The sequence below is a fragment of the Alligator sinensis genome, unplaced genomic scaffold (genome assembly GCF_000455745.1).
Source record: "Alligator sinensis unplaced genomic scaffold, ASM45574v1 scaffold216_1, whole genome shotgun sequence".
NCBI classification, from domain to species: domain Eukaryota; kingdom Metazoa; phylum Chordata; order Crocodylia; family Alligatoridae; genus Alligator; species Alligator sinensis.
The window spans coordinates 133,529-144,321 of NW_005841868.1; the positions used below are offsets into that span (position 1 = coordinate 133,529).

Sequence of the window (10,793 nt, forward strand, 5' to 3'; positions counted from 1 at the left end):
GTCCCAGGTGCGAGTGTCCCACAACCTCACATCCCCTGATGTATATCTGGAAGAGAAGGATGCTATTGATTCCAAAAATATTTTTGAGAAGATTCAGTGGGGAGGAAAGAAATGAGAAGAGAATTAAACGCCACTCAGTGAATTTCATTAGGCTTAGATCTATGGCACTACAACATAGAAAGGTATCTCTAATTCTCCTCTTATTTATGCTGGATTTATATCAATATAATTCCACCAACTTCAGTAGCGTTATTCCTGATTTACGCTGTTGAGTACAGAATCCGGCACATTAAAGGAAACAGCCAAGAAATAAGCCTTTTACAGTAATTCTTATTATTGTAGTTATAAAATGATACCAACCACACATGTTAACTTTCTAGAAATGATGCAAGAAGAGTAGGGTACAGGGAAATAATATAAGCAGTAGTGGCTATACCTTAAGAAAACCTAGACTGTAGTTTATTAACCTTTTGCCTTAAAATTCCTCTCTTTGGAAGTACAATAAATGAAAGTTTACTGGCAATAGATTTTTACACACTATATATTGAGAATTAATGCACGTTCCTTATCCATGCAAATTTGACTAAGCTCCTGAAGACTAATTGCTTTGCTCATATAATTCAGTCCTCCTTTCAGAATCCAGGCAATGCTAACTTCTCATGGAATGCTCTCTCACCGAGACATGTCGTTTCTGGTTTTATTTTCATTTGACAAAGCAACAAAATGCAAACTACACTAGCCACACCTGATTTCAGAAAGCATGTTTTAAAGGCACTAACCACAGGACCAAAAAAAGAGGGTGGGGGAAGGAGTTGGGAAGAGTACTGGATGCCTCTTAATGTATTTAGAGTTATAGGCCAACTTTTTCACATAAAAATAAGTATGCGTGTGCATCTATACAAGCAGAATGGAGATGAAACAGTGTGCAGAAAGAACATGAAATGATTTATCCTATGTATCAGCTCCCTCTACTACTGGTCAAAGAGCACTATCAATTTGAGGTGGAAAGAACATAGGAATGGTGTACTTAGGCATTTAATATGGTCACAGGAGGTCTGCAACTCTGAAAGCTGTAAAAGAGCGTCTATTTCTTTTTCCATTATAGCACAGATCCAGACAGGGTTTTACAAATAAAAAACTACCCAAGGCCACACACCCCATGGACTGCACCAGCAAGAGCTGCACAGGCAGCACTGTTATGAGCTAGAGGTCCCCCACGCTGTACTCCGGATGGGCACCTCTACCTTTGAACTACACGTGCAGGCACCCTGGCCTCACCCTGAGCTTCCTGGCTATAGACTCTTATGCTAAACTCTGCAGCTCCAAGTCACCTCTTGGGGCAGAGGCAGGAAGTGGAAGGATAAAAGTAGAACGCAGACCTCAGCCAATGCTCGTCAAAGTAATGGGAGAGCTTGGAGGGGGGGCTACAAATTAACTCCACAGGCTGTCAGTTAGACAGTCCTAAGATAAAGGACGGGCTTATGGTTCAGGCACTTGACTAGAAGCCCTAAGAACTTGAATTTGCTCCCCCATCAGAGAATACCCTTTCTTCTGAACTATAAAGTACTTTGGAGGGTAAATTCCTAAATCTCTCCTGTTCAAACTTATCCACAAATATTTATTGGGCCTGAAACAGCAAGAAAGAACCATACAGTTTAGTGGTCAGGGAATAAGTTTGTGCTGTGGATCACAGAAAAAAGGGATGTGAACTTCGGTATTCTGCCTGAGTGCTCTGTTTGATACACACTGGGGTTATGGAGGGGCACCTTTTCCTCCTCAGTTCTGTGAAAAAACATTCAAATCCTGTGAGACTAGCTCTTCATTTCCAAATTTCCAGTGCATTTATTAAAAACAAGTTGAAAATGCCCAAAACAAAACAGAACATTTTAATTCAGTTTATTTCATATGTAACAATATGTTTAATTGAATCCAACGGGCTGTTTTCAGTTAATCTAAAAATGAACTGTTTTTATTCCAGATTGACTGAAAAATTTTTTTCTTTTGATTTTTCAGTTTTGTCACAAAACCACTAAAACCAATAATTTGCACAGCTCTGCTGTCACCCCCGAACATGCCACAAGTTGAATTCCCCCTCTCCCCTTGCAACCATGACATTTTGGGAGTCATTATTTCTGAGTTGCTTTTCTTTCCACTTCTCGTGCCTGCACAGGTAGGGTTCACAGTTTCACGCTTGTCTCCTCAGCCACAAGGACAAAAAATCTTGTTTTCCTCTTTTAACAGGAACCAGAGATTGTCCTAGAATCACATTTACTCAGGAATTAAGGCTTTAAGAGAAACAAATAATGTTAAGAATTGATAACATTGTGCAGCAGAATATTCACCCCCAGGATGAGCAGAAGAAAAAAGCAACAGTATAAAGCAATAGCAAAAGCATATTTGTTGGCACTTATTCAGACTGGGGAGTATAAAAACCAACCATGAGGGTTGGGATGGGAGTTAAAAGGCTTAAGTGAAAATATCAGGAGAGAAAGAATCTGATATTTTTGTGAGCTCTGCCTACCTTCACTACAGAACATGCAAAGGGAATGCTCCATAGCTCAGAATATGCCACTGCACATAACAAAAAGCAAAGGGCTGATTGGTATTGGATCCCTAACTGTAACATTACATAGATTTTAGTGTCCAAAGGAGTTTTTAAAATTATAACATTCTTTTAATGCTATTGTAAAAGGTAGCACTCCCTCAGTCTGTAAAACCCATAGATCTTTAAAAAACTTTAAAGGAACAGGAATTCTTCCTTTCTAGTTAAACCATTTCTTCCTACAGCAAGGCAAATGGCACAGAAGAATGTGGTGCACAATGTACAACAGGCTCCCAAATGATAAATTTATTATAACATACACCCCATTAAAGCATGCCACCTTTAAGAGAATGACAGAATTGGAAGGGATCACCCTGGCCAGACTGCAGTCCCGCGTGAACACTGGCACCCCTGTAATACATATTCTTGTGGGCCTTTTTGGACAAACTTCAAATACTTTTTAAGGATTCTTGAGCAAATGTAGTTTTGATGATTGAAGCTGAACTGACCTATATAATCAAGTCCTTTATCAGAGACAGGTGTAGAAATTCTAAACCCATTGTCTGGTTGTTTGCTGAGATTGCCAACAAAGGTGACAAAGATGATACGTGCACTTTTATGCTAGGGAAAAAAATTCTAGTTGATTTATAATAGAACAATAAAGAGATGCTATTTTCTATTATATGGGCAGCATTCAGCTGTTTTCTATTTTCTGTCCACTGTTCTCATTGGTCAAATTTGGTAACAAATACATACAGCTGCACCTCTTTTGACCCAGACTGCTCGCCAAAATTCTAGGACATGCAGACTGCTCCAGTTAGAAGAAACTGATGATGGAAACAGTTTATTTACAAACATTTACCAAGTCCTGTTTCCCTGAGCACAGGAGGGATCAAAGGACAAGACACAATCCCTTTGTCTGTAGTTCCAATCGTCTTTCAGCCAAGACCCTGGTCCAAAAGCTCTCTCTTGGCATGTCTCAGGGTCACAAAATATGTTTGTCCATGCTGTGTCTTGTTTTCCGTCATCTCTTTCTATACACTTCTCCGTTTCTCTTCCCTCCTCACTCCCAAAAAATACCTAGCAAAGCTTCCCAATCCAGACAGTTCAAACTGATGCCTGGACTCAGATGTGGTTTTTGTTGTGGGCAGTGACACGTTTGACTGTCTCTTACATTTCTCTTAAATGAAAGACAGCAGTTATACTCATCAGTTTCAATGAAATTTGGCACAACCAATATCAACACCCATTCCTTAAAAATGGCCATTCAGATACACACTTCACTGAAAATAAGATTACCAAGCAAGTGTCCTTAGCTAGAGTGGCAGAAAAGTCAATATATCTGCATCCCACCATCTTCAAACAGCAGTGTCTACTCACAATCCATTTCTGGATTGTTTCAAATAACCCACGTGCTGTCCAACCTCTTATTCCAAATGCTGCAAGGATTTTTCTCCAAACTATTTACCTGACACACCAAGCATCAAGTCAGCACCCCACACTATGACTTTCCAGTCATGCTAATGTTGGCAAGAAATCTTTGTCAAGAAAATGCTTGCTCGCCTACCTCTCCACCACCTGAAATATTCAACGTCCCTAGAAAATCCTTCTTTTAAATGCTATAGGCAGATGTATCTAACTGGTGGCCCACAGGCTGCATCTGACCTGCAAGGAGTTAACATGCAGCCCCCAGGCTCGTGCCCAGTGCCCATTGCTTCCACTGCTCCAGCTGCTGTGGCAGCCGTGACTGGAATCTCTGGGGTGGGAGTGCAGTGGGAGCCCTGGTGAGCTCACAGCAGCACCAGCAGTGGGTTTCAGGTGGGCAACTTGTGCTGCTCACATGGCAGTTGGAGGGTGGGGAAGGGGCTACATTGATCATTAGCTTCAACCTTAAGGTGATCTTCAAGTGCATACCTATTGGCCATCTATACTGTAAATCCCTAAATTCAAACCCCAGCAATACTCCAGACCAACCCTAGAAGCTCTGCTGAGCTGCCAGATGTGAGATTCACCCTGGCCCCACTCACCTCTTGGCCCTCCCCTTTCTGACGGGAGTTTGGAGTCTGAGAGTGCTGCAAGCCTCATGCACTCCTCATGCACATGGAGTATGTGAGCAGCACAATTCCCTCCTGCTGACTTCTGACCCTTCTGCATCTCATTTCCTTTATTACCCATAAGCAGAGAGACAGTCTATAAACACACCCCAGAAGAGCTTTGCATGTGAACCTGGGATACATCTTAGTGGTTTGCTCAAAAGCAGTGCAGCACAATATGAAAAGCTTTGCTTCAAGCTACAAGGTATAATACAGATGAGGAAACACTGTTCTTGTGGCCCTGGCCAGTGAAGACAACTTCCAAGTTAAACATATATATCACTAAAGACATTCCCTTAATGTCTCTCTTTTGCTATTGTACTGTATGTAGCTTTTATATTTCTGTAACTATATATATGCTCTGTTATTCTTTTTGGCAATGTTGTTATAACTCTGAAAAACCATTCCTGTAATAAACCTTAAGAAAGTTACTATCTAAAACATGATGGATTTGGGTAAATAAACCTGTTTTAACAGACCAACAATTAACACTTGCACTTAAATTTTGTAAACATTAACCTTTGAAACAGTTCACTAAGGAGGGACTATTATTTGTTTGCATTTTTAACTATGATCTTTATTATGCTTAAGTAACTTTGTCAAGGCTGTCGACAGCACGTTACAGTCAAACTGAAAAACAACCATGATTAATTCTACTAGAGCAGTGATGTCAAATATATGACCTGTGGGCTGGATCTGGCCTATGGAACCATTACATTTGGCCTGCCAATAATCTGGCAAGCTACCGACATTAGTGGGGGGTGGCCACTGGAGCATGCCCTGCTGCAGAATTCAGGGTCCCTAGACCCCTGATGGATATTACCATTGGTGTCAGGGAGGCAAGCAATGGCTCTGCAATGCAGCTCTTATTTACCCCACTGTTGCCCATTCCTCTCCTAGCACTGCTGCTTGTTCCCCCACCCACTCTGCCACTCAATACCTGACTTGCACTGCTGCCCGCTCCCAGACTCACTGCAGCTCCTGCTGGCTCCACAAATCTGGCCTGCAAGGAGCCCCACAGTCCAGATCTGGCTCGGGGCGAGTTTGACACCTCTCTACTTGAGCAATTTTGTAGATACCTGCTCTTACAGAAACAGTAACTGAACTGTTTTTTACAGTTAATAACTCTAAGCAGGTAAATCATTTTCCCAGTCATTTCTCTGGTGGTGAAAGTGGAAGAAAGGAGTTTTAAAGAAAGCCCATGGCCTGCCTTTGCTCACATTCCAGGGTGACTCAGCAGTGGGCACTGAAACGCAAAGCACACGTGGAAGGAGCTGGACACGCGGGAGCCAGGCACTGTTCTAATGAAGTGGTGCTGAAGAGGCAGACAATTTCATGTGAGGGAAAACAATGAAAAGCTGGACAAAAACAAAATCCGACTAAAAAAGCCTATCTAAATTGGATAGCAAGAGCCAGAACAAATCTGGGGAAGGGGAGAGGAAGGCTGATTTCTCTCCAGAGCCCCAGATGTCTTTATCGTTGCCTAATGACAATTATACTCAACCAATTAAGACACTGCTAGCACAGTTGCATTGTTAGTAAGCCTTTGGCCCCCAGTATTGATGGCTGTCTAATTAGAGTTTGTGCAAAGTACAACTGCAACTAATATATAAGCTGACAAATACACAAAAGAAAAAAAAAACCTCTTAACAGGAGAATTTTCAAAACAGAAAGTTCAGTCATGCAGTCCATGGCATCAATGCAAGCAAACACTGAGTGCCATTATCCCCCTGCTTTACCTGTAACAAGTTAGAGCATGTTTTTGATTTTTCAGACAGTATGCCTGGCAGTTGTGCATGAGGGTTGGTCTCAGTGTTTTAGGAATCTTAGATAAACGTTTGTCGAAGCTAGTTTAGATAGGGATGGTCCTGCCTTGAGGAAGGGGTTGGACTGGATGGCCTTCTGAGGTCCCTTCCAGCCCTACTTGTCCATGATTCTGTTTTTCTTCATAGTTCCTAGTACTCACAGGGGAAAAAAATTCATTCCAGTGAAATAGTTTGGACTGTCACTGATTTTCTATTGCAATAGTGTGTTGGTATAAATTTGTCAGGTACACTACTCCAAGTACAGGTTTCCCTCGCTTTATGCTGTACATGTGTTCCTGGAAAACAGCACAACTACTCCAATTCGCATAAAGGGAACCTACTTTACAATGTAACAAATAGGGATATGTTCCAAGACCTTGACTGGACTGACCCACAGGCCCATTTCTACCACTGTTACAAGACAATTCTGGTACTCACCAACAGCACACAGTATGGCGCTGCTGCCAGGCGACTTCATGGCTCACAGCTCCCAGGGCGCCAGGTTGATGGGGCTGGACTGGGCTGGCCTGGGCCACGCCACAGGGGCCAGCGCTGCAGAGGAGCCGAGCGCGGTGCTGTCCCTGGGCCAGGGGCTTCACAGCGGTGCTGCCCTCATGTGCAGCACTGGCATGGGGATGGGGGGTGAGGAAGGGGCAGGAGGCACGAGTCCATCCCTGGTTGCAAGTCCTCGCTGCAGCCTGCATCGTCCCCCACTGCCATACCCGCAGAGGGATCTCTCTCCCCCCACCCGCTAGCACCGCACGTGAGGGGTGGCATGAGGGTGGTGCCGCTATGAAGACCCTGGCCCAGGGACAGCCCCGCACCCAACCCTGGGTGTTGGGGGGGGAGCGAGGGGCATGAGCAGGGCCAGGTTGTTGGGGGAGGGGAAAAGACAGCACATGGCACTGCTCCCTGCCCTACAGCGTCACTCCCACAATGCACTGCACAAAGCAGATGATTGCAGGCTTCCACCACACCGAGCGCATAAGAGTGAATTTACCTCACATATAACAAAATTTTGGTATAAAAAGGGTCATCACATAAGAGCAAATTCGCACATACAGAACCCGCATAAAGCGAGGGAAACCTGTACATAATTCCAGAAAAACTTGCTACTTTTTAAGTGTAACACCAAACATCTGCAATAAAGAGGCTCCAAAATCAATTTATTATTCTCACAATTCTTTGAAATATGTAGCAAGAAAAAAAATGAGAGAGATAGGGGGAAAACTTTTACTTCACAGTTAGTTTTAGTTTCCAGAAGGCAAATTTTGTTCAGTTTCCAGGTACCTGTGGTGATCAACAAAACAAAAACCCAACAACTTTGTTTCAGGCAGTCAGTGACCATCTGTTAATACTCAAAAGATCTGATTATGAAAATCTTACAATGTCACCGCTCCTATTGAAGTCGGTAGGAATTTTGCTCAAGTAGTGATCCATAGTCAGAGCTCAGAATTTAAACGGGTGCCTGTTGATAAGCAAGTAAAATAATAATGAACACTTTGTACTATCCTGGTGCATCGAACATCTCAAATCTTTCATCTGTATTCCACCAACAGCAACTAACCAGTCCTTCATGAAGTTAATCAAGGTATCCAAGTCAATAGACCCTTGTGTATGGTTTTGGTCTTTTTGGGGGCAGGGAGGAGCAAGCCTCAGTTAAACATGCTAATCCACATAAGGCCTTCTCTCTTGCTTATTCAAATCTTTCAAAAGCTTCATCGCTTCCACAAGGCCCCTGCAAGTGACCTACAAACATCTAAAGGATGTAAACATCAGGGATGCAGAGGAATTATTTAGGATAGGATACGGGAGTATAACTAGAACAGTATGAAAAATGTATTTATAAAAAAAAGTGTGGGGGGGAAATATGACCTGAATATCAGGAAAAACTTTCTGATAGTAAGGGGAGTGACGGAAAATCGCCATGTAAATCAATACTAGACAAAGCAGAAGGCTGGGGGAAACAAAACAAAAACAGCATTTGAAATAATCATGCAACTGGTAGACCAAATTAAATGCCCCTTCTCATTTTTAGTGTACATGACTTGATCCTGCTGTTAGTTTGAGTAGCTTGTCATTTATTCAAGATCAAGATTTTATTTTATGGCCAAATCATGGATACAAGCCATTTTTGGCAATCACAGTAGTGTGTGAGAGACACTGAATCCAGAAAATTCATTGTAGGCATCACTTTGATCCAACCCCAAGAAAATGGAGGTTAACAATACCCAACAGAGTGCTGCTGGGGAAGGCATGTATTTCTTTTGTTGCAAATCACTGCCAGATGTAGCAAAATAGCATTTCAGCAGAGCAGGCACTAATAGTTACAGAAGCTATAGTGAAATTAAACAACTTTTCAATTTATGAAGGGCATACAACTGCTGCTCCAAGGGAGGGGAAACAAAACAGAAAGATTACACTGCACCCCAGAGCTTTTTAGCAAACTAAAAATCAGAGAAGTGAAGAGAATTACTAAAGGTTAGGTGTGCCTTGTAAAGTCACGTTCAAAACTGAATATGTATCTGCCTTCGAAAAAAATTGGGAGCATGTTTAAATCTCAACTTGGAGTATAATTCCTCTCTTAAATCCAAAGAGAAACAGGATTTTTGATGGAGATGGTAGGTTTGTGTCATGTGCGAGTTTTGTCCTCCAATATCATGTTTGCTTGGTTTGAAAAAAAAAAGTATCCTGAAAGCTAAATTAATTAACAGTACTCGAGTGCCACACAGCCACCAAAACCATAGTTGCTGAACATTCATCTTGCTGCTCTAACATTAGCAGGATGGCCTTTGACACTTCAGCAAAATTATTTGGAAGAGGACAAAAATGTAAGGTGGTATAAAACAACTGTTCATATTTCAGGTGCAGGGAAGACAGCTCAGTTTAGAATATATGAAGAGGTGTGTTCTTGTATTATGGAAAGCCCAACACTGCACAAAACAAGCAACACAGTATTAGCCGAAATTAAAAGCAGTATTTGTAACAGACCACTGGCATCAAGTTATTACAGCCTAAAAATGCAATATCTGAATTATTAGCTTTTATCAAACTGTTTCTTTTGGGAGGTGGGCGGTTGTTTCCTAGGAGAGAGATAGAAGTTGCTTCTTGTCTTAGTTGTTCCCCAAAAAACAACAGCCCAACAATAGAAAACTGGACTTCGTATAACAAAGTGAACTACTGCAGGTTTTGGCATACTGGCTTCATTAAGCATATGAAATGTCTCAAAACAGCACTGTGCGCCTTGATATGTGATAAGAGCTTTTGGTAAACCAATAGCTTAATGGTCAGACAAAACTGAGGGGGAGCTTCTAAAAGAGCCAGTTTCAAGTTTCTCCTGGTGGTTTCACCTGCAGGCTCTTTTTCACTAGGTGGCAGCGAAGTGAATACACTCGTCACTTTGTGTAACCTGACCTACCTCATACATTTTGTAATCTGACCTTGCTGAACTTATGATGTCATCTGTTTTCAGCCTTCCTAAAAGGTGACCTGCAAAAGATACAACATTAAGCTCGGATTCCACCCCGCCCCCCTTTTTTTACTATGAGGGAAAAGGTCATGAAAGCTTTACTTGTGCGTTTGCTTCCTTCATACATCTTTTTGTTTTATTTTTACATTTAGGCTCTGCCTTACCTGAGAAAGAACCACTGAAATGGTGCTATCACACAAGAGGAGTGTGAAAGTTTAGTAATTACAAAGGGAAGGGATTTTTTAGTCAATTTAAAACTTTCATTTTTTTTTTTGGATTAAATGGCTAATTAATATTGTTGGCATCCTCACAGCATATATTTCCTGAGTAACCCAGTAAACTCTATAGCAAAACCAAATTAACCCAGAGTTGAAGTGTTAAAAAGTGCAGAAAAGTGTTTTCTAAATGTGTTGGGCTAACTTCTTACATAACTAAGCACCAAAAAAAGGCAAAAGCCCCATCTTTATTTAATGCCATCTGCACTTTTAACCAAGAGGAACCTGAGTGGGAGCTTACCTTTGGGAAAGAAAATACAGCAGATCTCACTCTCATAGCATTTGTATGCCATTTATTATGAACTAAACCATAGTTCTGGCAAAACTTCTCTACAGGAAGTTTTTTCACACCAAAGCAGGATTCTGCCACAGTCAGAAACAAGTCATGCACAGCTGTTTAGTTTAGTTGGTTCAAGAATGGTGCAAGTAACACCAAGGTCACAGGTTTGATCCTAGGTTGGACTAGATGATAAACTGAGGTCACTTCCAGCCTTACTTCTCTATGTGTTTAAGATGAGCACCTCTTTTGCTTCTTATTTCATCTCTACTAATGAAAGAAGCAATACCATTTGTGCCAGGTGCATTCTTGCCCTGAATGGAGAAAGAGTG

At 41.8% G+C, this 10,793-nt stretch overlaps 1 protein-coding gene across 1 annotated transcript in view; it reads right to left on the minus strand.

Annotated features, from left to right (window-relative positions):
* The window catches only part of FBXW8 (F-box and WD repeat domain containing 8), an 87,037-nt gene that overhangs the window by 39,461 nt on the left and 36,783 nt on the right, over positions 1 to 10,793 (minus strand). The window contains 1 exon segment of the mRNA XM_025192710.1: positions 1 to 46. This exon segment is cut by the window's left edge and continues 16 nt beyond it. Coding sequence (XP_025048495.1) covers positions 1 to 46 — 46 coding nt within the window.